Raw genomic sequence first — 26,238 nt, 5'->3', positions numbered from 1 at the left:
GAAGGTCCTCTGGGCCACCCACCATCACCTCGTGTCACCCTCGTGTCACCCTCGTGTCCTCCCAGCTCTCCCCTTCTCTCCCAGTATCTCCCAGTAGCTCCCAGTTCCCTCCCAGTAGCTCCCAGTTCCCTCCCAGTTCCCTCCCAGTTCTCTCCCAGTTCCCTCCCAGTTCCCTCCCAGTAGCTCCCAGTTCCCTCCCAGTTCCCTCCTAGAAGGTCCTCTGGGCCATCCACCACCACCTTGTGTCACCCTCGTGTCCTCCCAGCTCTCCCCTTCTCTCCCAGTATCTCCCAGTAGCTCCCAGTTCCCTCCCAGTATCTCCCAGTACCTCCCAGTTCCCTCCCAGTTCTCTCCCAGTTCCCTCCCAGTTCCCTCCCAGTTCGCTCCCAGTGCCTCCCAGTTCCCTCCTAGAAGGTCCTCTGGGCCACCCACCACCACCTCGTGTCACCCTCGTGTCCTCCCAGCTCTCCCCTTCTCTCCCAGTATCTCCCAGTAGCTCCCAGTTCCCTCCCAGTAGCTGCCAGTTCCCTCCCAATGTCTCCCAGTACCTCCCAGTTCCCTCCCAGTACCCTCCCAGTGCCTCCCAGTTCCCTCCCAGTGCCTCCCAGTTCCCTCCTAGAAGGTCCTCTGGGCCACCCACCATCACCTCGTGTCACCCTCGCGTCCTCCCAGTTCTCCCCTTCTCTCCCAGTGCCTCCCAGTTCCTCCCAGTTTCCTCCCAGTAGCTCCCAGTTCCCTCCCAGTGCCTCCCAGTTCCCTCCCAGTTCCCTCCCAGTACCTCCCAGTTGCCTCCCAGTTCCCTCCTAGAAGATCCTCTGGGCCACCCAGCACCACCCCGTGTCACCCTTGTGTCCTCCCAGTTCTCCCCTTCTCTCCCAGTATCGCCCAGTACCTCCCAGTTCCCTCCCAGTATCTCCCAGTACCTCCCAGTTCCCTCCCAGTTCTCTCCCAGTTCCCTCCCAGTTCCCTCCCAGTAGCTCCCAGTTCCCTCCCAGTTCCCTCCTAGAAGGTCCTCTGGGCCACCCACCACCACCTTGTGTCACCCTCGTGTCCTCCCAGCTCTCCCCTTCTCTCCCAGTATCTCCCAGTAGCTCCCAGTTCCCTCCCAGTAGCTCCCAGTAACTCCCAGTTCCCTCCCAGTAGCTCCCAGTTCCCTCCCAGTTCCCTCCCAGTACCTCCCAGTCCCTCCCAGTTCCCTCCTAGAAGGTCCTCTGGGCCACCCACCACCAGCTCGTGTCACCCTCGTGTCCTCCCAGCTCTCCCCTTCTCTCCCAGTGCCTCCCAGTTCCTCCCAGTTTCCTCCCAGTAGCTCCCAGTTCCCTCCCAGTTCCCTCCCAGTACCTCCCAGTGCCCTCCCAGTGCCCTCCCAGTGCCCTCCTAGAAGGTCCTCTGGGCCACCCAACACCTCCTTGTGTCACCCTCGTGTCCTCCCAGTTCTCCCCTTCTCTCCCAGTGCCTCCCAGTTCCTCCCAGTTTCCTCCCAGTAGCTCCCAGTTCCCTCCCAGTTCCCTCCCAGTACCTCCCAGTGCCCTCCCAGTGCCCTCCCAGTGCCCTCCTAGAAGGTCCTCTGGGCCACCCAACACCTCCTTGTGTCACCCTCGTGTCCTCCCAGTTCTCCCCTTCTCTCCCAGTGCCTCCCAGTTCCTCCCAGTTCCCTCCCAGTAGCTCCCAGTTCCCTCCCAGTAGCTCCCAGTTCCCTCCCAGTTCCCTCCCAGTGCCTCCCAGTTCCCTCCTAGAAGGTCCTCTGGGCCACCCACCACCACCTCGTGTCACCCTCGTGTCCTCCCAGCTCTCCCCTTCTCTCCCAGTGTCTCCCAGTACCTCCCAGTTTCCTCCCAGTAGCTCCCAGTTCCCTCCCAGTAGCTCCCAGTTGCCTCCCAGTTCCCTCCCAGTTCCCTCCTAGAAGGTTCCCTGGGTCACCCAGCACCTCCTCATGTCACCCTCGTGTCCTCCCAGTTCTCCCCTTCTCTCCCAGTATCTCCCAGTACCTCCCAGTTCCCTCCCAGTTCCCTCCCAGTAGCTCCCAGTAGCTCCCAGTTCCCTCCCAGTTCCCTCCCAGTCCCCCTCAGCCCCTCCCTGGTGCCTCCCAGTGCTTCCCCATTCCTTCCCACGTGCCACCAGTGTCTCCCAGTGCCCTCCCAGTTCCCTCCCAGTGCCTCCCAGTTCCCTCCCAGTGCCCCCAGTTCCCTCCCAGTGCCTCCCAGTGCACCCAGTTCACCCGCAGCTCCCTCCCAGTACCAGTTCGACGCCGTCTATTACCGCCCAGTACTTCCTCTTTCCCTCCCACTCACACCAGTATGCTCCCAGTGTCCCCAGTTCACCTCCGGCTCCTTCCCAGTACAACCCAGTGCCCTCTCAGTGCCTCCCAGTGCCCTCCCAGTACCTCCCAGTGCTTCCCAGTTCTCCCCCAGTTCCCCACCAGCGCTCCCCAGCACCCTCCCAGTGCCCCCCAGTTCCCTCCCAGTGCCCCCCAGTGCCTCCCAGTGCCCTCCCAGCACCTCCCAGTGACCCCCAGTGCCCCCCCAACACCTCCTAGAGCTCCCCAGTTCCCTCCCAGTGCCTCCCAGTGCCTCCCAGTGCCCCCCAGCACCCTCCCAGTGCTTCCCAGTGCCTCCCAGCACTCTCCCAGTGCTTCCCAGTAACCCCCAGCACCCTCCCAATGCCCCCCCAGTGCCTCCCAGCACCACCCAGCGCCCCCTAGCACCCCTCCAACGCCCTCCCAGTGCCCCCAGTGCCTCCCAGTGCCTCCCAGTGCCCCCCAGCACCCTGCCAGTACCCCCTCAGTGCCCTCCCAGCGGCCTCCCAGTGCCCACCAGCACCCTCCCAGCACCCTCCCAGTGCCCTCCCAGTGCTCCCCAGTACCCCCCAGTGTCCTTCCTGTGCCCCCCAGCGCTCCCTAACACCCCTCCAACGCCCTCCCAGTGCCTCCCAGTGCCTCCCAGTGCCTCCCAGTGCCCCCTAGCACCCCTAAAACACCCTCCCAGTGCCTCCCAGTACCCCCCAGCACCCTCCCAGTGCCTCCCAGTGCCTTCCAGTGCCTCCCAGTGCCCCCAGCACCCTCCCAGTGCCTTCTCAGTGCCTGCCAGTACCCCCCAGTGCCTCCCAGTACCCCCCAGTGCCCTCCCAGTGCCTCCCAGTGCCCTCCAACGCCCTCCCAGCACCCTCCCAGTACCCCCCAGCGTCCTTTCCGTGCCTCCCAGCGCCCCCTAGCACCCCTCCAACACCCTCCCAGTGCCCCCCAGTGCCTCCCAGTGCCTCCCAACGCCCTCCCACTGCCTCCCAGTACCCCCCAGCACCCTCCCAGTGCCCCCCAGCGTCCTTCCCGTGCCCCCCAGCGCCCCCTAGCACCCCTCCAACGCCCTCCCAGTAGCCCCCAGTGCCCTCCCAGTGCCTCCCAGTGCCTCCCAGTGCCCCCCAGCACCCTCCCAGTGCCTCCCAGGGCCACCCAGCCCCCCCTAGCACCCCTCCAACGCCCTCCCAGTGCCTCCCAGTGCCCCCCAGTACCCCTCCAACGCCCTCCCAGTGCCTCCCAGTGCCCCCCAGCACCCTCCCAGTGCCTCCCAGTGCCCCCCAGCACCCTCCCAGTGCCTCCCAGTGCCCTCCCAGCACCCTCCCAGTGCCCCCCAGCACCCTCCCAGTGCCTCCCAGGGCCCCCCAGCCCCCCCTAGCACCCCTCCAACGCCCTCCCAGTGCCCCCCAGTACCCCTCCAACCCCTCCCAGTGCCCTCCCCACTGCTCCCAGTGCCCCCCAGTGCCTCCCAGTACCCCTCCAACGCCCTCCCAGTGCCTCCCAGCACCCCCTAGCACCCCTCCAACGACCTCCCAGTGTCTCCCAGTACCCCCCAGCACCCTCCCAGTGCCTCCCAGTGTTTCCCAGTGCCTCCCAGTGCCCTCCCAGCACCCTCCCAGTGCCCCCCAGCACCCTCCCAGTGCCTCCCAGGGCCCCCCACCCCCCCCTAGCACCCCTCCAACGCCCTCCCAGTGCCTCCCAGTACCCCTCCAACGCCCTCCCAGTGCCTCCCAGTGCCCCCCAGTACCCTCCAACGCCCTCCCAGTGCCTCCCAGTACCCCTTTAATGCCCTCCCAGTGCCTCTCAGTGTCTCCTAGTGCCCCCCAGTGCCTCCCAGTACCCCTCCAACGCCCTCCCAGAACCCTCCCAGTGCCCCCCAACACCCTCCCAGTGCCTCCCAGTGCCCCCCAGTGCCCTCACCGGCGGGCAGGAGCAGCAGCAGCAGCACGAGGCGCCCCATGGTGGGTGTCGGGGTCCCGGGTGCCGGGTGCGGCCCCTTTAAATCCCCGGCGGGCCCCGCCTGGGCTGGGGCCACCCGGGGGGGGGGCGGGGCCACCGGGAGGGGGCGTGGCCTGGGGGGTGTGGGCGGGGCCTGGGGATGTGGGCGTGGCCTGGGGGGGCGTGGGCGTGGCCTGGGGGTGTGGGCGGGGCCTGGGGGTGTGGGCGGGGCCTGGGGGTGTGGGCGGGGCCACCAACGAGGGGGCGGGGCCTGGGGAGGGTGGGCGTGGCCTGGGGAGGGTGGGCGTGGCCACCGGTCACCCAGTGCCTCCCACTGCTGTCCCAGTGGCTCCCAGTAGCTCCCAGTGCCCCCCGGTACCTCCCAGTGCTGTCCCAGTACCTTACCAGTGCCTCCCAGTGCCCTCCCAGTGCCCTCCCAGTGCCCTCCCAGTGCTTCCCAGTGCCCTCCCAGTGCCTCCCAGTACCCTCCCAGTGCCTCCCAGTGCTTCCCAGTGCCCTCCCAGTGCCTCCCAGTACCCTCCCAGTGCTTCCCAGTGCTTCCCAGTACCTCCCAGTGCCTTCCCAGTGCCTCCCAGTGCTTCCCAGTGTGTCCCAGTGCCCTCCAGTACTCCCCAGTGCTGTCCCAGTGCCCTCCCAGTACCTCCCAGTGCCTCCCACTGCCTTCCCAGTGCCTCCCAGTAGCTCCCAGTGCCACCCGGTACCTCCCAGTGCTGTCCCAATACCTTACCAGTGCCTCCCAGTGCCCTCCCAGTGCCTCCCAGTGCTTCCCAGTGCCTCCCAGTGCCCTCCCAGTGACTTCCAGTGCCTTCCCAGTGCCTTCCCAGTGCCCTCCAGTACTCCCCAGTGCCCTCCAGTACTCCCCAGTGCCTCCCAGTACCTCCCAGTGCCCTCCCAGTGCCTCCCAGTGCTTCCCAGTGCTGTCCCAGTGCCTTCCCAGTGCGTCCCAGTGCTTTCCCAGTGTGTCCCAGTGCCTCCCAGTGCTGTCCCAGTGCCCTCCCAGTGCCTCCCAGTGCTGTCCCAGTGCCCTCCCAGTGCCTTCCCAGTGCCTCCCAGTAACTCCCAGTGCTCCTCAGTATGTCCCAGTGCCCTCCCAGTGCCTCCCAGTTCCCTCCCAGTAACTCTTAGTGCCTGCCCAGTGCCCTCCCAGTGCCTCCCAGTGCTTCCCAGTGCCACCTAGTGCCTCCCAGTGCTGTCCCAGTGCCTCCCAGTGCCTTACCAGTACCTCCCAGTGTCTTCCAGTACTTCCTAGTGCTGTCTCAAGTCCTCCCAGTGCCCTCCCAGTAACTCCTAGTGCCTTCCCAGTACCTCCCAGTGCTCCTCAGTATGTCCCAGTGCCCTCCCAGTGCCTCCCAGTACCTCCCAGTGCCCTCCCAGTGCCCTCCCACTGCCTTCCCAGTGCCTCCCAATACCTCCCAGTGCTCCTCAGTATGTCCCAGTGCCCTCCCAGTGCCTCCCAGTACCTCCCAGTGCCTTCCCAGTGCCTCCCAGTGCCTCCCAGTGCTCCTCAGTATGTCCCAGTGCCCTCCCAGTATGTCCCAGTGCCCTTCCAGTATGTCCCAGTGCCCTTCCCAGTGCCTCCCAGTACTCCCAGTGTGTCCCAGTGCCCTTCCCAGTGCCTCCCAGTACTCCCCAGTGTCTCCCAGTGCTCCTCAGTATGTCCCAGTGCCCTCCCAGTGCCCTCCCAGTGCCTCCCAGTGCCCTTCCCAGTGCCTCCCAGTACTCCCCAGTATGTCCCAATGCCCTTCCCAGTGCCTCCCAGTACTCCCCAGTATGTCCCAGTGCCCTTCCCCGTGCCTCCCAGTACTCCCCAGTGTGTCCCAGTGCCCTTCCCAGTGCCTCCCAGTACTCCCCAGTATGTCCCAGTGCCTTCCCAGTGCCTCCCAGTAACTCCCAGTGCTCCTCACTATGTCCCAGTGCCCTCCCAGTGCCTCCCAGTGTACCCCAGTGCCCTTCCCAGTGCCTCCCAGCACTCCCCAGTATGTCCCAGTGCCCTTCCCAGTGCCTCCCAGTACTCCCCAGTGTGTCCCAGTGCCCTTCCCGGTGCCTCCCAGTACTCCCAGTATGTCCCAATGCCCTTCCCAGTACTCCCCAATACTCCCCAGTATGTCCCAGTGCCCTTCCCGGTGCCTCCCAGTACTCCCCAGTGTGTCCCAGTGCCCTTCCCAGTGCCTCCCAGTACTCCCCAGTGTGTCCCAGTGCCCTTCCCAGTGCCTCCCAGTACTCCCCAGTGTGTCCCAGTGTCCTTCCCAGTGCCTCCCAGTACTCCCCAGTGTGTCCCAGTGCCTCCCAGTACCTCCCAGTACCTCCCAGTGCCCTTCCCAGTGCCTCCCAGTACTCCCCAGTGTGTCCCAGTGCCCTTCCCAGTGCCTCCCAGTGCTCCCCAGTGTGTCCCAGTGCCCTTCCCAGTGCCTCCCAGTACTCCCAGTGTGTCCCAGTGCCCTCCCAGTGCCCTCCCAGTGCCTCCCAGTGCTTCCCAGTGTCTACCAGTGCCTCCCAGTGCCCTCCCAGTGCCTTACCAGTGCCTCCCAGTGCCTTCCCAGTGCTGTCCCAGTGCCTCCCAGTGTTGCCCCAGTGCCTTCCCAGTGCCTCCCAGTGCTTCCCAGTGTCTACCAGTGCCTCCCAGTGCCCTCCCAGTGCTCCTCAGTATGTCCCAGTGCCCTTCCAGTGCCTCCCAGTAACACCCAGTGCCCTCCCAGTGCCTTCCCAGTGCCTCCCAGTATGTCCCAGTGCCCTTCCCAGTGGTTCAAATACCAGCCCCAAATTACACATGATCCTTTGCGGCTCCAGCGCGAGGGGCGGGGCCAACCTTCCCCGAGACCCCGCCCACCTCCTGGAGTGGGCGGAGCCTCATGAGCGGGGGCGGAGCTAAGGCGGGCTGGGGGCGGGGCTAAGGGGGATGGGGGCGTGGCCAATGGGGTAAGGGGGCGGGGCTAAGGGGACCCTAAAGGGGCGGAGCTAAGGGGGGTCCCTTACAATGAAGCTCCTAATTAGCGCTGCCTCCGTATTAATTAGTGACGTCGTTAGATAATGACGTCATTAATTAACGACGTCATTAATTAACGACGTCATTAATTAACGACGTCATTAATCGAGTAATTAATTAGTCGATTAATGACGCCGTTAATTAATTAATAGAGTCATTAATTAGGGCACGAAGGTGCCTGGAGAGGTGGGGAAAGGGATTAATTATCTTCATTAATTAGTCTGATTAATTAGGCCCGAATTAATTAATTAGGGATGGGGGAGGGACTTGGGGCTGTATGCAAATGAGGGGAGGGGGTGGTTCTCGTTAACGCTAACGAGGAACAGTGCTCCCAGTGCTCCCAGTGCTCCCAATTCCCACTCCCAGTGCTCCCAGTGCTCCCAATTCCCACTCCCAGTGCTCCCAGTGCCCCCAGTTCCCACTCCCAGTCCTCCCAGTGCCCCCAGTCCCCACTCCCAGTGCTCCCAGTGCACCCAGTCCCCACTCCCAGTTCCTCCCAGTGCCCCCAGTCCCCACTCCCAGTGCTCCCAGTGCCCCTAATTCCCACTCCCAGTCCTCCCAGTGCTCCAGTCCCCACTCCCAGTCCTCCCAGTGCCCCCAGTTCCCACTCCCAGTGCCCCCAGTTCCCACTCCAGTACTCCCAGTGCCCCCAGTTCCCACTCCCAGTGCTCCCAGTCCTCCCAGTTCCCACTCCCAGTCCTCCCAGTGCCCCCAGTTCCCACTTCCAGTGCTCCCAGTGCCCCCAGTCCCCACTCCCAGTCCTCCCAGTGCCCCCCAGTCCCCACTCCCAGTGCTCCCAGTGCCCCAGTTCCCACTCCCAGTCCTCCCAGTGCCCCCAGTTCCCACTCCCAGTCCTCCCAGTGCCCCCAGTCCCCACTCCCAGTGCTCCCAGTGCCCCAGTTCCCACTCCCAGTGCTCCCAGTGCCCCCAGTTCCCACTCCCAGTGCTCCCAGTCCCCACTCCCAGTCCTCCCAGTGCCCCCAGTTCCCACTCCCAGTCCTCCCAGTGCCTCGAATACCCACTCCCAGTACTCCAGTGCCCCAGTCCCCCTCCCAGTCCTCCCAGTGCCCCCAGTCCCCCCTCCCAGTCCTCCCAGTGCCCCAGTCCCCACTCCCAGTCCTCCCAGTGCCCCAGTTCCCACTCCCAGTCCTCCCAGTGCTCCCAGTCCCCACTCCCAGTCCTCCCAGTGCCCCCAGTCCCCACTCCCCAGTGCTCCAGTGCCCCCAGTTCCCACTCCCAGTCCTCCCAGTGCCCCCAGTTCCCACTCCCAGTCCTCCCAGTTCCCCCAGTCCCCACTCCCAGTGCTCCCAGTCCCCACTCCCAGTGCTCCCAGTGCCCCCAGTCCCCACTCCCAGTCCTCCCAGTGCCCCCAGTGCCCAATTCCAGTCCTCCAAGTTCCCACTCCCAGTCCTCCCAGTGCCCCCACTTCCCACTCCCAGTCCTCCCAGTCCTCCCAGTTCCCACTCCCAGTCCTCCCAGTGCCCCTAATTCCCACTCCCAGTCCTCCCAGTGCCCCCAGTCCTCACTCCCAGTCCTCCCAGTCCCCCTCCCAGTCCTCCCAGTTCCCCCAGTTCCCACTCCCAGTCCTCCCAGTACCCCCAGTCCCCACTCCCAGTCCTCCCAGTACCCCCAGTTCCCACTCCCAGTCCTCCCAGTCCTCCCAGTCCCCACTCCCAGTCCTCCCAGTACCCCCAGTTCCCACTCCCAGTCCTCCCAGTGCCCTCACTTCCCACTCCCAGTACTCCCAGTGCCCCCACTTCCCACTCCCAGTGCTCCCAGTGTCCCCAGTCCCCACCCCCAGTGCTCCCAGTCCCTACTCCCAGTCCTCCCAGTGCCCCCAGTTCCCACTCCCAGTCCTCCCAGTGCCCCCAGTCCTCACTCCCCGTCCTCCCCGTCCCCCTCCCAGTCCTCCCAGTTCCCCCAGTCCCCACTCCCACTCCTCCCAGTGCCCCCAGTCCCCACTCCCAGTCCTCCCAGTGCCCCCAGTCCTCACTCCCACTCCTCCCAGTACCCCCAGTTCCCACTCCCAGTCCTCCCAGTGCCCCCAGTCCCCACTCCCAGTCCTCCCAGTCCATCCATTTCACTCTTCCTTTATTGCCCGTGACGCCGCCCAGGTGCATTGTGGGTAATTGTCTTCTCCTGCCCCTCCCCCACCACGTGACGTCCCCGGGGGGGGGGGGGCGGGGCCGGTCCGGTGGGTGGGGGAGGGGCAGGTCTCAACCCCGCCCGATGACGGTCCCGATCCAGGGCGCGGCCCGGCACACGTTGGAGTAGACGCCGGGTTGTCCCCGGCGGCCGCAGACGGCCATGCCCCAGGAGACCACGCCTTGGAGGGCCCCACCGCACACCAGCGGGCCACCGGAGTCACCCTGGAGGGGGGACAAGGACACGGGGGGGGGCTTCTGGGGGAGAAGGTCCATGGTGGGAACCCAAACCACGTGTAGAACCAACCATGAGGGAGACCAGCTCTCCGTGGATCAAGGAGAAGGTTCGTGGTGGGAACCCAAACCACGTGTAGACCCAACCATGTGTCATGAGGAACCTCCATGGATCAAGGAGAAGGTCCGTGGTGGGAACCCAAACCACGTGTAGACCCCAAACCTTGTGCAGGACCCAACCATGAGCCATGAGCCACCTCCATGGATTAAGGAGAAGGTTCTTGGTGGGACCCAAACCTTGTGTAGACCCCAAACCACGTGTAGACCCAACCATGACCACCTGCATGGATCATCGAGAAGGTTCTTGGTGGGAAGCCAAACCACGTGTAGACCCAATCATTGGCAAGACCAGCTCCATGGATCAAGGAGAAGGTTCGGTGGTGGGAACCCAAACCTTGTGTAGGACGCCCAAAACCTTGTGTAGATCCAACCATGTGCCATGAGCTACCTCCATGGATCAAGTAGAAGGTCCTCGGTGGGAACCAAAACTTACCTGGGCCCATCCATGTGCCATGAGCCAGCCCCAGCTCCATGGCTCAAGTAGAAGGTCCTTGGTGGGAAACCCAAACCTTGTGGTAGACCCCAAACCTTGTGTAGACCCAACCATTGAGCCATGAGCCACCTCCATGGATCGAGAAGAAGGTCCTTGGTGGGAACCCAAACCTTGTGTAGACCCCAAACCTTGTGTAGATCCAACCACGTGCCATGAGCTACCTCCATGGATCAAGTAGAAGGTCCTCGGTGGGAACCCAAAACTTACCTGGGCCCATCCATGTGCCATGAGCCAGCCCCAGCTCCATGGATCAAGGAGAAGGTCCTTGGTGGGAACCCAAACCTTGTGTAGACCCCAAACCTTGTGTAGACCCCAAACCTTGTGTAGACCCAACCATGAGTGAGACCAGCTCCATGGATCAAGGAGAAGGTCCATGGTGGGAACCCAAACCTTGTGTAGACCCCAAACCTTGTGTAGACCCAACCATGAGCGAGACCAGCTCCATGGATCAAGGAGAAGATCCTTGGTGGGAACCCAAACCACATGTAGACCCCAAACCTTGTGTAGACCCAACCATGAGCCACCTCCATGGATCAACGAGAAGGTTCTTGGTGGGAAGCCAAACCATGTGTAGACCCAACCATGAGCCACCTCCATGGATCATCGAGAAGGTTCTTGGTGGGAAGCCAAACCATGTGTAGGACCCACCATGAGCCACCTCCATGGATCATCGAGAAGGTTCTTGGTGGAAACCCAAACCACGTGTAGACCCACCATGAGCGAGACCAGCTCCATGGATCAAGGAGAAGGTTCTTGGTGGGAACCCAAACCACGTGTAGACCCAACCATGTGTCATGAAGAACCTCCATGGATCAAGGAGAAGGTCCGTGGTGGGAACCCAAACCTTGTGTAGACCCCAACCTTGTGTAGACCCAACCAGGAGCGAGACCAGCTCCATGGATCGAGGAGAAGGTTCTTGGTGGGAACCCAAACCTTGTGTAGACCCAACCACGTGCCATGAGCCACCTTCATGGATTGAGTAGAAGGTTCTTGGTGGGAACCCAAACCTTGTGTAGACCCCAAACCTTGTGTAGACCCAACCATGTGTCATGAGCCACCTCCATGGATCAAGGAGAAGGTCCTTGGTGGGACCCAAACCTTGTGTAGACCCAACCTTGTGCTGTGAGTGAGACTCAGGTCCGTGGATCAAGTAGAAGGTCCGTGGTGGGAACCCAAACCTTGTGTAGACCCCAAACCTTGGGTAGACCAGCCACCTGCCATGAGCCACATCCATGGATCAAGGAGAAGGGTCCTTGGTGGGAACCCAAACCTTGTGTAGATGCCACCTCTCACCTGACAGGAGTCGATGCTACACTTGGGGGACGCCGGCGCAGAACATGTTGGGGGTGATGAGGTTGCCGTAGGCTCGGGCGCACCTGTTGGGCCCGAAGGTCTGGATGGCGGCGCACTGCAGGTTCTGGGGGGAGCTTCGCTGGAGGAGAAGTGGGGTGGAGAAGGAGAGAAGGTGAGGTGGGGCCACCACCTAAGACTGAGGCCTGAGGAGACCTCGTGACACCACTTGAAGAGGTGGCCAATGGAGATGCCTCCATCGGAGGTGGCAACACAAAGGAGACTCAGCCCTGAAGGACAACCCAACCCTGAAGGGACAACCCAACCCCGAAGGACAACCCAACCTTGAAGGACAACCCAACCCTGAAGGGACAACCCAACCCTGAAGGACAACCCAACGCTGAAGGGACAACCCAACCCTGAAGGGACAACCCAGCGCTGAAGGACAACCCAACCCTGAAGGACAACCCAACCCTGAAAGGACAACCCAACCCCGAAGGGACAACCCAACCCTGAAGGACAACCCAACCCCAAAGTGACAGACCCAACCCTGAAGGACAACCCAACCCCTGAAGGACAACCCAACCCTGAAGGACAACCCAACCCTGAGGGACAACCCAACCCTGAAGGACAACCCAACCCTGAAGGACAACCCAACCCAAAGGGACAACCCAACCCTGAAGGACAACCCAACCCTGAAGGACAACCCAACCCTGAAGGGACAACCCTGAAGGACAACCCACCCCGAAGGACAACCCAACCCTGAAGGACAACCCACCTGTGAAGGAACAACCCAACGCTGAAGGACAACCCAGCGCTGAAGGACAACCCAACCCTGAAGGACAACCCAACCCTGAAAGGACAACCCAACCCTGAAGGACAACCCAACCCTGAAGGGACAACCCAACCCCGAAGGGACAACCCAACCCTGAAGGGACAACCCAACCCTGAAGGACAACCCAACCCTGAAGGACAACCCAACCCAGAAGGGACAACCCAACCCTGAAGGACAACCCAACCCTGAAGGACAACCCCACCCTGAGGGACAACCCAACCCTGAAGGACAACCCAGCCCTGAAAGGGACAACCCAACCCTGAAGACAACCCAACCCTGAAGGACAATCCAATGCTGAAGGACAACCCAACCCAAGGGACAACCCAACCCTGATGGGACAAACCCAACCCTGAAGGACAACCCAACCCTGAGGACATCCACCCTGAAGGACAACCCAACCCAGAAGGGACAACCCAACCCAGAAGGGACAACCCAGCCCTGAAGGACAACCCAACCCAACCCTGAAAGGACAACCCAACCCAACCCTGAAAGGACAACCCAACCCTGAAGGACAACCCAACCCTGAGGGACAACCCAGCCCTGAAGGGACAACCCAACCCTGATGGGACAACCCAACCCTGATGGGACAACCCAACCCTGAAGGACAACCCAACTAGAAGCCATTCTCCACAGGGACCTCCTCGCTGGGTGGACTTAGGTGCCACCTAGGAAGCCCTTCTCCACGCTGAGAAGATCACCAGACCTTCTTGGTGACCCTTCTCCCCACCCAACCACCTTCTCCCATCCCACCTCTTCCACCGAGATCTTCCACCATGAAACCAGTTACCTCCAGGGGACTTGGTGGTGCCCCACCCGGAGACGCTGCACCTCATCCCATCGGTGGGACACCTCGTGGCTATCCTGATCTTCTTGATGTTGTCGTTGAACTCAACGGGTTTGTTCAACCTCAGGAGCATGAAGTCGTTGTCGTTCTTGCGGGGGTTGTACTGGGGGTGGACCACGAATCTGGAGACCAACCTCACCACCCCCGTCCTGTCCCGTAGCGTGTCCGTCCCGATCAACACCTGGACGGCGCTGGTGGGGTGGGAAGAAGATCAAGAAATCAGTGTGGGGACCTCCAGAGGAGGTTGTCCATCAAGGAGATGGATCAAGACCTGGCCGTTGTCCACTTTGAAGTTCAAGGTGACGTGGCTGTGGGACCACCTTGATGGCACTGGTGGGGTGGGAAGAAGATCAAGACATCAGTGTTGGCATCTCCACAGGAGGTTGTCCATCAAGAAGATGATCAAGACCTGGCCGTTGTCCACTGTGAAGTTCAAGGTGACGTGGTTGTGGGACCACCTTCTCCCACCTCCCTTGGGGAGGAGGCCACACGTCAACACCTTGAGCCAGCTCTTCTCCAAGAGCTTTGATGACTCAAGGACCCTGAAGGCATCTCCACATCTTTTGACTTCAACTCCTTGACCTTCTCTTCCCACCTCCGAGTCCCACCTGCAACATCTCAGTGATGTCACCCAAATCCTCCAGGTTCTTCTCGCAGGACCTCGTGGAGAAGCTGGAGAAACTTAGTTATGGTGGTGGTGGTGGGACACCTGGTCAACTTGGTGACATCACCTGGGGTGACAGGACCTCAAAGTAGGTGGGGGGGGAAGATGGCTTCCTTAGAGGTTGGTAGCTGGAGGTTGTCACCCTGGAGAAGACACATCACCTCCTCCAGTCTCCATGTGGAGAATGAGTCTACCTTCATTGTCCTCTAGAAGTACCAACATCTGGAGATACCCATGCTTGGAGCATCAACATCTGGAGCTATTGGCCATGGGACACCAGACTCTGGAGGTAACATCTGGAGGACAAATGTCTGGACACACCAACATCTGGATACTCTTGGAGGTACCAAGCTCTGGAGGGACCAACCTCTGGAGGGACCCACCTCTGGAGGGACCAATCTCTGGAGGGACCAGACTCAACTTCTGGACACCAAAACAACCCCAAGGTCTTCACAGCTGGAGGCACCAAACCCGGGGAGATGCCAACATCTGGAGGTACCAATCTCTGGAGGTACCAACCTCTGGAGGGACCAGACTCAACTTCTGGACACCAAAACAACCCCAAGGTCTTCACAGCTGGAGGCAACAAACCCATGGAGATGCCAACATCTGGAGGTACTAATCTCTGGAGGTACCAACCTCTGGAGGTACCAGACTCAACTTCTGGACACCAAAACAACCCCAAGGTCTTCACAGCTGGAGGCACCAAACCCAGGGAGATGCCAACATCTGGAAGTACCAAGCTCTGGAGGTACCAATCTCTGGAGGGACCAACCTCTGGAGGGACCAGACTCAACGTCTGGACACCAAAACAACTCCAAGGTCTTCACAGCTGGAGGCACCAAACCCATGGAGATGCCAGCCTCTGGAGGTACCAGTCTCTGGAGGGACCAACCTCCGGAGGTACCAGACTCAACGTCTGGACACCAAAACAACTCCAAGGTCTTCACAGCTGGAGGCACCAAACCCGGGGAGATGCCAACATCTGGAGGTACCAATCTCTGGAGGTACCAACCTCTGGAGGTACCAGACTCAACATCTGGACACCAAAACAACTCCAAGGTCTTCACAGCTGGAGGCACCAAACCCAGGGAGATGCCAACATCTGGAGGTACCAATCTCTGGAGGTACCAATCTCTGGAGGTACCAACCTCTGGAGGTACCAGACTCAACTTCTGGACACCAAAAAGATCTGAAGATCGTCAGAGCTGGAGGCACCAAACCCCGTGGAGATGCCACCATCTGGTTGCCACCACGTGGAGGCATCATCTTCTGGAAATGCCACCTAACCCCTGGAGCTACCAACCCCCTGAAGACCCACCTGCCACCCATGGTCATTGAGGGGTCCAAGAGGAACCAATGGGGCGCGTGGGCTTACTTGATTGGCTGGCGGCAGTGGGCGGCGGTGAGGACCCATTGGGCATCTATGAGGCTTCCTCCGCACAGGATCTGGCCCCGCTTGATGAGGGCGACCTGGAAGGGCCTTTGCTTGATGGAGCAGGGCCGGCCCCCGATGATGCGGGACTCGTCCTCCTCGGGCACTGCGGGGACACGGGGGGCGTGAGGGGGGGGGTGGTTTGGGGTGAAAATGGGGGAAAAAGGGGAAAAAGGGGGAAAAAAGGTGAAAGTGTTGAAAAAAAAGGCAAAAACGTGGAAAAAATGGGGCGAAAATGGGGGAAAAAGGGTGAAAATGTGGGAAAAAAAAGGCCAAAATGTAGGGAAAAAAAGGTGAAAATGTTGAAAAAAAAAAAAGACAAAACATTGAAGAAAAAAGACAAAATGTTGAGAAAAAAAGGTTAAAACGTGGGAAAAAAGGTAAAATGTAGGAAAAAAGGTAAAAAATGTAGGAAGAGAAAGGCCAAAATGTGGGGAAAAAAAGCCAAAAATGTAGGAAAAAAAAGGTGAAAATGGGGGAGAAAAAGGCGAAAATGTGAGGAAAAGAAGGTGAAAATGTGGGAAAAAGGGAAAAATGTTGGAAAAAAAAGACAAAATGTTGAGAAAAAAGGCCAAAAACGTGGGAAAAAAGGTGAAAATGTGGGAAAAAAAAGGAGAAAATGTGGGAAAAAAGGAGAAAATGTGGGGAAAAAAAGAGGAAAATGTAGGAAAACAGGCAAAAATGTGGGAAAAAAGGTGAAAATGTGGGGAAAAAGGGGCAAAAATGGGGGAAAAAAAGCAAAAATATTGAAAAAAGGCAAAAATGTGGGAAAAAAGGTGAAAATGTGGGAAAAAAAGGAGAAAATGTGGGGAAAAAGAGACAAAACGTTGGGAAAAAAAGAGGAAAATGTAGGAAAACAGGCAAAAATGTGGGAAAAAAGGTGAAAATGTAGGAAAAAAGGGCAAAAATGTGGGAAAAAAGGTGAAAATGTGGGGAAAAAAAGGTGAAAGTGTGGGGGAAAAGGGGCAAAAATGGGGGAAAAAAGCAAAAATATTGAAAAAAGGTAAAAATGTGGGAAAAAAGGTGAAAATGTGGGGAAAAAGGGTGAAAACGTGGGAAAAAAGGTGAAAATGTAGGAAAAAAGAGACAAAACGTTGGGAAAAAAAGACAAAGCGTTAAAAAAAAAGACAAAACATTGAAAAAAAAACCCCCAAATGTTGAGAAAAAAAGGCAAAAACATAAAAAATGTCAAAAATGTGGGTAAAAACACAAAAATGTGGAAAAAAGGTGAAAATGTGTGGAAAAAAGGCAAAAATGTGGGGAAAAAGAGACAAAATGTAGGGGAAAAAAAGACAAAAATGTAGGAAAAAAAAGGCAAAAATAATGGGAAAAAAGGGAAAAATGTGGGGAAAAAGGTGAAAATGTGGGGAAAAAAAAGGGAAAAATGTGGGGGAAAAAAGGAAAAAATGTGGGGAAAAAAAGGAAAAATGTGGGGAAAAGGAGACAAAATGTTGCGAAAAAAAAAGACAAAACATTGAAAAAACCCCAAAATGTCGAGAAAAAAAGGCAAAAACGTGGGAAAAAAAGGTGAAAATGTGGGGAAAAAAAGAGACAAAACGTTCAGAAAAAAAGACAAAGCGTTGAAAAAAAATCCCAAAATGTTGAGAAAAAAGGCAAAAACGTGGGGAAAAAAGTCAAAACGTGGGTAAAAACACAAAAATGTGGGGAAAAAAGGTGAAAATGTTGGAAAAAAGGCAAAAATGTGGGGAAAAAGAGACAAAAATGTAGGAAAAAAGACAAAAATGTAGGAAAAAAGGTGAAAATGTGGGGAAAAAGGTGAAAATGTGGGGAAAAAGGTGAAAATGAGGGAAAAAAGGTGAAAAATGTTGGAAAAAAAAGACAAAATGTCAGAAAAAAAGGCGAAATGTTGGAAGAAAAGGACAAAACGTTGAAAAAAAGACAAAATATTGAGAAAAAAGGCAAAAAATTGGGAAAAAAGGCAAAAATGGGGGAAAAAAGGCAAAAATGGGGGAAAAAAGGCAAAAATGGGGGAAAAAAAGGCGAAAATGGGGGAAAAAAGGCAAAAATGGGGGAAAAAAGGCAAAAATGGGGGAAAAAAAGGCAAAAATGTGGGAAAAAAAGGCAAAAATGGGGGAAAAAAGGCAAAAATGGGGAAAAAAGGCAAAAATGTTGGAAAAATGCAAAGACGTGGGAAAAAAAGGCAAAAATGTGGGGAAAAAGAGACAAAACATTGGGAAAAAAGAGACAAAACATTGAAAAAAACCCAAAATGTTGAGAAAAAAAAAGCAAAACATGGAAAAAAGGTGAAAATGTGGGGAAAAAGAGACAAAACGTTCAGAAAAAAAGACAAAGCGTTGAAAAAAAAAATTCCCAAAATGTTGAGAAAAAAAGGCAAAAACGTGGGGAAAAAAAGTCAAAACGTGGGTAAAAACACAAAATGTGGGAAAAAAAGGTGAAAATGTTGAAAAAAGTCAAAACGTAGGAAAAAAACCAAAATGTGGGAAAAAAGGGTGAAATGCAGGAAAAAAAGGTGAAAAATGTTGAAAAAACAGGCAAGAAACGTGGAAAAAATGGGGCGAAAATGGGGGAAAAAGGGTGAAAATGTGGGAAAAAAAGGCCAAAATGTAGGGGAAAAAAGGTGAAAATGTTAAAAAAAAAAAAGACAAAACATTGAAGAAAAAGACAAAATGTTGAGAAAAAAGGTTAAAACGTGGGAAAAAAGGTAAAATGTAGGAAAAAAAGGCAAAAATGTAGGAAGAGAAAGGCCAAAATGTGGGGAAAAAAGCCAAAAATGTAGGAAAAAAAGGTGAAAATGGGGGAGAAGAAGGCGAAAATGTGAGGAAAAGAAGGTGAAAATGTGGGAAAAAAGGGAAAAATGTTGGAAAAAAGAGACAAAACGTTGGGAAAAAAAGATAAAATGTTGAAAAAAAAGATAAAATGTTGAGAAAAAAGGTGAAAATGTGGGAAAAAAGGTGAAAATGTGGGAAAAAAGGTGAAAATGTGTGGAAAAAAGGAGAAAATGTGGGAAAAAAGAGACAAAACGTTGGGAAAAAAAGAGGAAAATGTAGGAAAACAGGCAAAAATGTGGGAAAAAAGGTGAAAATGTAGGAAAAAAGGGCAAAAATGTGGGAAAAAAGGTGAAAATGTGGGAAAAAAAGGTGAAAGTGTGGGGAAAAAGGGGCAAAAATGGGGGAAAAAAAAGCAAAAATGTTGAAAAAAGGCAAAAATGTGGGAAAAAAGGTGAAAATGTGGGAAAAAAAGGCCAAAATGTAGGGAAAAAAGGTGAAAATGTTAAAAAAAAAAAGACAAAACATTGAAGAAAAAGACAAAATGTTGAGAAAAAAGGTTAAAACGTGGGAAAAAAGGTAAAATGTAGGAAAAAAGGCAAAAATGTAGGAAGAGAAAGGCCAAAATGTGGGGAAAAAAGCCAAAAATGTAGGAAAAAAAGGTGAAAATGGGGGAGAAGGCGGCGAAAATGTGAGGAAAAGAAGGTGAAAATGTGGGAAAAAGGGAAAAATGTTGGAAAAAAGAGACAAAACGTTGGGAAAAAAAGATAAAATGTTGAAAAAAAAGACAAAATGTTGAGAAAAAAGGTGAAAATGTGGGAAAAAAGGTGAAAATGTGGGAAAAAAGGAGAAAATGTGGGGAAAAAGAGACAAAACGTGGGGAAAAAAAGAGGAAAATGTAGGAAAACAGGCAAAAATGTGGGAAAAAAGGTGAAAATGTAGGAAAAAAGGGCAAAAATGTGGGAAAAAAGGCAAAAATGTGGGAAAAAAGGTGAAAATGTGGGGAAAAAAGGTGAAAGTGTGGGGAAAAAGGGGCAAAAATGGGGGGAAAAAAGCAAAAATATTGAAAAAAGGCAAAAATGTGGGAAAAAAGGTGAAAATGTGGGGAAAAAAGGCCCAAATGTGGGAAAAAAGGTAAAAATGTGGGGAAAAAGGGTGAAAACGTGGGAAAAAAGGTGAAAATGTAGGAAAAAAGAGACAAAACGTTGGGAAAAAAAGACAAAGCGTTAAAAAAAAAGACAAAACATTGAAAAAAAAAACCCCAAATGTTGAGAAAAAAGGCAAAAACATGAAAAAAATGTCAAAAATGTGGGTAAAACCACAAAAATGTGGGAAAAAAGGTGAAAATGTGTGGAAAAAGGCAAAAATGTGGGGAAAAAGAGACAAAATGTAGGGAAAAAAAAGACAAAAATGTAGGAAAAAAAGGCAAAAATGTAGGAAAAAAGGTGAAAATGTGGGGAAAAAAAGGAAAAATGTTGGAAAAAAAAGACAAAATGTCAGAAAAAAAGGCGAAATGTTGGAAGAAAAGGACAAAACGTTGAAAAAAAGACAAAACATTGAGAAAAAAAGGCAAAAAATTGGGAAAAAAGGCAAAAATGTGGGAAAAAGGGGCAAAAATGGGGGAAAAAAAGGCGAAAATGTGGGGAAAAAAAAGGTGAAAATGGGGGAAAAAAAAGGCAAAAATGTGGGGAAAAAGGTGAAAGTGTTGAAAAAAGTCAAAAATGTAGGAAAAAAAAGGTGAAAATATGGGAAATGTGGGAAAAAATGTGGGGAAAAAGGTGAAAATGCGGGAAAAAAGGTGAAAATGTTGAAAAAACAGGCAAAAATGTAGGGAAAAAAAGGCAAAATGTGGGAAAAAGGGTGAAAGTGTTGAGAAAAAGGCAAAAATGTAGGACAAAAAGGTGAAAATGTGGGAAAAAAGGTGAAAATGGGAGAAAAAAGGCGAAAATGTTGGAAAAAAAGAGACAAAATGTTAAAAAAAAAGGCAAAAAACGTTAAAAAAAAGACAAAACATTGAAAAAAACCCCAAAATGTTGAGAAAAAAGGCAAAAACGTGGGGAAATGGAAGGAAAAAGGGAAAAATGTCAATTTTTGACACGTAAAGTCCCACCAAAACGCTCCAAATCATCTTAAAACCCCCAAAAATGATGTTTTTTGATTTCCTGAGTCACCCCTCCCGTTCTTTGTGTCCCACCAGGCTTTTTTTGGGTGAAAACCAGACGATTTGGGGGCACCAGTTGAAATCCAACTGCTTGTAGCCAAGATTGACCCAGTCCTTGAAGGTCTTTCTTCTCCTGGTGGCACTTGATGGAACCTCACAGCTCCATGACCTTGACCACCCACCCCAAGCAGAGCGACTGAGGTGGGACCTCCTCCAAGGAGACCCCCAACCCTCCATGACCTTGACCACCCACCCCAAGCAGAGGGACTGAGGTGGGACCTCCTCCAAGGAGACCCCCAACCCTCTATGACCTTGACCACCCACCCCAAGCAGAGGGACTGAGGTGGGACCTCCTCCAAGGAGACCCCCCAACCCTCCATGACCTTGACCACCCACCCCAAGCAGAGGGACTGAGGTGGGACCTCCTCCAAGGAGACCCCCAACCCTCTATGACCTTGACCACCCACCCCAAGCAGAGGGACTGAGGTGGGACCTCCTCCAAGGAGACCCCCAACCCTCCATGACCTTGACCACCCACCCCAAGCAGAGGGACTGAGGTGGGACCTCCTCCAAGGAGACCCCCCGGGACCAGTTTGTCACGTCGGGTTGGGCCGATGAGCTGTCTTGGACATCAGGAAGTCACCAGGGGCCACTTATCTCCATGGGTTTCATCATGGGCTTCCGTTCCACCTCGAAGAGTCCTCCCAGCCCATGATTGGCCTCTAAAAAGGAGATGACACACCCCTAAAGGAGATGGTTGCATCAACACCAGCAGAAGAAACCCTGACTCAAGGAGAAATGAGAAGAGGACTTCACTCAGGAACGTGACTCCTTCCGTCACGCCAGAACTGAGATGTCTTGGTCCCATCAGGTTGGTTGAGAAGAAAGAGTTGAGGGCCACCAACTTGGCTTGGGGTTGGTCCTATCATCAAAAAAGGGTCTCACCACTTGAAGCCCCCACTTGGACATGGATCTCCCCAACTTTCAGGTCTCTGGAGGCATCTCCCATCGCTTTAGGTGGCTGCAGAAGATGGAGGTCCACCAGAGTTGGCCAACTTTGATGGGCCTTGGAAAGAGGGAGGGAATGTTCTGCGAGGTAAGGCCACCCCATCCAACGGCAGGGGTCTACAGGATGAGGTGTCCCTCCCCTTGTCAGGGTGGTTATGAGGAACGAGGTTTGCAGGGTGGCCATCTTGAGGCCATGGCCACCTTGAGGCCGTGACCACCTTGAGGCCGTGACCACCTTGAGGCCGTGGTCACCTTGAGGCCGTGACCACCTTGAGGCCACGGCCATCTTGAGGCCATGACCACCTTGAGGCCATGACCATCCTGAGGCCATGACCATCCTGAGGCCATGGCCATCTTGAGGCCGTGGCCATCTTAAGGCCGTGACCACCTTGAGGCCGTGACCACCTTGAGGCCGTGACCACCTTGAGGCCGTGGCCATCTTGAGGCCGTGACCATCCTGAGGCCACGACCACCTTGAGGCCACGACCACCTTGAGGCCGTGACCATCCTGAGGCCACGACCACCTTGAGGCCACGACCACCTTGAGGCCATGACCACCTTGAGGCCGTGACCCCCTTGAGGCCATGACCCCCTTGAGGCCATGACCCCCTTGAGACCATGACCGTCCTGAGGCCATGGCCATCTTGAGGCTGTGACCATCCTGAGGCCATGACCACCTTGAGGCCCTGACCATCCTGAGGCCGTGACCATCCTGAGGCCGTGACCACCTTGAGACTATGACCACCTTGAGGCCGTGACCACCTTGAGGCCATGACCATCCTGAGGCCATAACCATCCTGAGGCCGTGACCACCTTGAGGCCATGACCATCCTGAAGCCATGGCCATCTTGAGGCCATGACCATCTTGAGGCCGTGACCACCTTGAGGCCGTGACCACCCTGAGGCCGTGACCACCCTGAGGCCACGACCATCCTGAGGCCACGACCATCCTGAGGCCACGACCACCTTGAGGCCGTGGCCATCTTGAGGCCATGACCATCCTTAGGCCACGACCATCCTGAGGCTATGACCACCTTGAGGCCATGACCATCCTGAGGCCACGACCACCTTGAGGCCGTGACCCCCTTGAGGCCATGGCCATCTTGAGGCCATGACCACCCTGAGGTGTCCTCACGGCTGGTGGAGCTGGAGCTGGGTCCTCCACGTCATGGTTTGGGGCATTCCAGATGTTTTTGGCTATTTTGGAGAAGAAATGGCGACTCTTGGACCACCTTGAAGAGCTGTATTGAGGTGGCTCCGGTCCACGGCATCTGCAATCGCTTTCCACCGCAGGTTGGGACATTGGAATGTACCGGTGGGACTGGTTTGTACTGGTGGGGATTACAGCCCGTGATGGGTGGCGATGGGAGACGCCCGAATTTCAAGTCGTCTGGAATCTGCCACCATCCTGCCCTGGCAGCGCTGCCAGCGTGGGAGGGTGGGAACCATCTTCACGGTGGTTGCTCATCGGAGGAACATCCCTCATCATCCCAAGGGACTTCCTTGAGCCTTTAGAGAGGGGTTATGCTCCACCAAACTCCTTGAAGGCATCTCAGCAGCTTCCCCGAGCTCCCACGGTTGAGGGGTCTCCATTGGTGGAGGTGTAGACAACGTGAGATGGTAGAACCTGCCTCATGGTGGAACCCATCTCCTGGATTTCCAGAGGTCACCGGCCACCAGAGAGCTACGACCAAGGTGATGGTGTCTCCATCTCAAATGATGAAAGCTTCTCCCCCCCAAAACAGTTCTTGGACAATCATGGCCTAAATCATCCAGCCAAGGTGGCCATGACCTTGTGTCCTCCTCAGCAGGACCTGGGTGGTCCGGGTTCAGCTCTGGGGACACAAATTTGGGTTAAAAGGCCCCGAGATCCGGTCAGAGCCGAGGTCGTTGCATCCATCAGGGGACTTCTCTCTCCACCCTAACCAAGACCCATCCACTTAGGTTGTCCTCCAGCAGAGCATCATCTTGAAGGCCAGAAGAAAGGGGATGGTTTCCACCAAGATTAAATCTCTCCTTTCACCCCAGGTGACTCTTTGCGTCTCCTTCTCGTGGCCGTGACAGAACCCCCTGTAGGACCTTCCAGAAGTTCTCCTGGAGATCCCAGTGGTCCCTCAACGGGGAGGTGGGACTTCTTCCTTCATGTCTCTTTTGGTGGGAGGTCATTTCTCCTCTCAGCACGAAACCAAACCATTGCGACACGGTAGGACCTTGCCCCAACTTTCTCCTCGGCAAGATCTCCTCCAAGCCAAGAGGAAGGACCTCCTCATCCCACCCCACCCCATCAGAGACCAGTAGCATCTCCATCCCCACCCCTCCTTGGCCACCGCTTTGACTTACGCTCATCGCCTTTGTTCCCCGTCGCTTGACCACGCGCCGGTGGTGGGGCCACCAGTAACAATCCAGCTGCGAGGATGAAGATGGGGATGAAGCTGAAGGCCCCGGTCCCATCACGAGCCATTCCTGGGGCAGAGAAACCAAAGTGGGTCAACCTTGATGGGGGGACTATGGAGAAGGTCCTCAGTGGTCTCCTTCTGCCTCCATATGTAGGATGGAGGTGGCGTGAGCGAGGTGTTTTGGTGGACCTTCACCCTTGGAGACCTTGGGGTGGGCTTGGACCTTCTTCTCCACCCGGTTGTGGTTGAGTTCAGCTCACCCGTGCCCCCAAACCCACCTGTAGAAGCTCAGGAAGGACCACGTCCCCTCCCAGTCTCCGTGAAACTGGGCGATCGGAGCTAAACTGGGATGCGGAGGGTGTCCCCACCCAACCCAACCCAAGAGCCACCACGTGGTGGGTGGGACGGAGCCAACGCGTGGGCACGGATGGAGCAAACATCCCTCAAGAGGTGAAGAACCTCCAGGTGATTGGTTCCCACGCCACCCCCCTGTAGCACCCATCCCTTGGAGGGACCATCCGTGGTCCTGGCCATGGAGATGGACTCACCTGGTGGAGGAGAAGAAGGACGGGGCCGTCTCGGCGCGGCGGGAAGCCCAAAGCCGGTGGCTCGGGCGTATTTATAGGCCGTGGCCCCACGGAGGTGACTCAAGGGTGGTTGGGCGACGGGTCCGCGGTGACAACGGGACGAACGTGGCCCCGTGGGTGTCACCTCGGAGGTGATTAGAGCTTTGATGTCCCAGGAGAAACGGCGGCCAAGGGGACACGCCCGCTCCTCCCACCGCTGGAGCCCGGAAACCGGCTCGCCCTGGATGGACCAGCTGGGTCACCACCACCCCCTTCCCGGCGTCCGTCTGTCTGTTGTCCATCTGTCTGTCTGCTGAGCCAGCTACTTCTCCATCCATCCATCTGTCCACCTACCTACCCAACCATCCTCTTCTCTCCACGTCCAGCTGTCCGTCTGGCCACCCCCTTGAGGACCTTGCTGGCCACCCGACTGTGAGTCCGTCTGTCTGTCCCCCACCCATTTGTCTTTCTCACTGTCCACCCAACTCTAAGTCTGTCTGTCCATCCAGCAGGACACTTGCCCATCTGTTTGTCCATCCATCCATCCATCCATGTCTCCATCCATCTCTCCATCATCCAGCTGTCCATCTGTCCGTCCCTCCATCTAGCTCTCCATCTAGTTGTCCATCCATCGTCCATCCCTCCATCGATCTCTCCATCTACTTGTCCATCTGTCTGTCCATCTCTCCATCCATCTCTCCATCCATCTCTCCATCCACCTCTCCATCCATCTGTCCATCTACCTGTCCATCCAGTTGTCCCTCCATCCATCTGTCCATCTAGCTGTCCATCCATCCCTCCATCCCTCCATCTATCTGTCCATCTAGTTGTCCATCCAACCTTCCATCCATCTCTCCATCTAGTTGTCCATCCAATTGTCCATCCGTCTCTCCATCCCACCATCTGTCCATCCAGTTGTCCATCCATCCCTCCATCCATCTGTCCATCCAGTTGTCCATCCATCCCTCCATCCCTCCATCCATCTCTCCATCTAGCTGTCCATCCATCTCTCCATCCCTCCATCTGTCCACCTAGTTGTCCATCCAGTTGTCCATCCATCCCTCCATCCATCTCTCCATCCCTCCATCTGTCCAGCTAGTTGTCCATCCATCTCTCCATCCCTCCATCCATCCATCTCCATCCCTCCATCTAGTTGTCCATCCAGTTGTCCAGCCATCGTCCATCCCTCCATCCATCCCTCCATCTACTTGTCCATCTGTCTGTCCATCCCTCCCTCCATCCCTCCATCTGTCCATCCAGTTGTCCACCCATCTCTCCATCCCTCCATCCCTCCATCCATCTCCATCCAGTTGTCCATCCATCTCTCCATCCCACCATCGGTCCATCTAGTTGTCCATCCTGTTGTCCATCCATCGTCCATCCCTCCATCGATCTCTCCATCTACTTGTCCATCCATCTCTCCATCCCTCCATCTGTCCATCTAGTTGTCCATCCAGTTGTCCACCCATCTCTCCATCCCACCACCCACCCATCTCCTCCACCCACGCCCACCCCAGGAACCGCCCAGACATCACGCTACGCACACGCGTGTGCAACGGGACCACGTCTGCGTGTCCTCCCACCTCAGGCTGCCACCTCCAACGAGGGACCCTGGTGGCTCCAAGGGTGGAGGACACACCCCTTGGAGGACACCACCACGCTGGAGGTCCCCAGGAACCTAATTGTCACCTTCCTGTGGCACGGCCCCGATGAGTAACGCCGCGGGCGTGGGCGAGGCCTGGGCGAGGCCACCTCCAGGTGCCAACCCTACGAGTCGCTTCTGGTGACTCAAGGGGACACCGAGGACGGGGGGTGCCACCTGTGTCCCCCCCCACCTCGGCTGGACACTGTCCCCACCCCCAGAGATGTGTCACCTCCCCTTCCTTGCTCCCAACAGCACAGGGGTCTGGAGGGTCCTCAAGAGGTGACCACGCTGTGGCCAGGAAGGGTGACCAAGGTGCAGTGTCACCCATCATCCCCAAGGCCACCTGGGCCGCGGTGGGACAGGGCAGGTGGCCTGAAAGTCCTGCTGAGCTCAGCAACGGCCACCAGCCACCAGCACCAGGAGG

The 26,238-nt window shown here is 55.9% G+C and overlaps 1 protein-coding gene across 1 annotated transcript in view; it reads right to left on the bottom strand.

Annotated features, from left to right (window-relative positions):
* LOC137677440 (transmembrane protease serine 9-like) overlaps positions 1 to 25,701 on the bottom strand; it is a 31,053-nt gene extending 5,352 nt beyond the window's left edge. The window contains 8 exon segments of the mRNA XM_068424743.1: positions 4,211 to 4,362; positions 9,459 to 9,601; positions 11,517 to 11,537; positions 11,539 to 11,650; positions 13,129 to 13,383; positions 15,235 to 15,397; positions 23,548 to 23,670; positions 25,659 to 25,701. Coding sequence (XP_068280844.1) covers positions 4,211 to 4,362; positions 9,459 to 9,601; positions 11,517 to 11,537; positions 11,539 to 11,650; positions 13,129 to 13,383; positions 15,235 to 15,397; positions 23,548 to 23,670; positions 25,659 to 25,701 — 1,012 coding nt within the window.
* Between the last annotated feature and the right edge of the window lie 537 nt (positions 25,702 to 26,238).

The sequence above is a fragment of the Nyctibius grandis genome, unplaced genomic scaffold (genome assembly GCF_013368605.1).
Source record: "Nyctibius grandis isolate bNycGra1 unplaced genomic scaffold, bNycGra1.pri scaffold_59_arrow_ctg1, whole genome shotgun sequence".
In the NCBI taxonomy this organism is placed as follows: Eukaryota; Metazoa; Chordata; class Aves; order Nyctibiiformes; family Nyctibiidae; genus Nyctibius; species Nyctibius grandis.
This window is presented reverse-complemented; position numbering and strand designations above follow the sequence as displayed.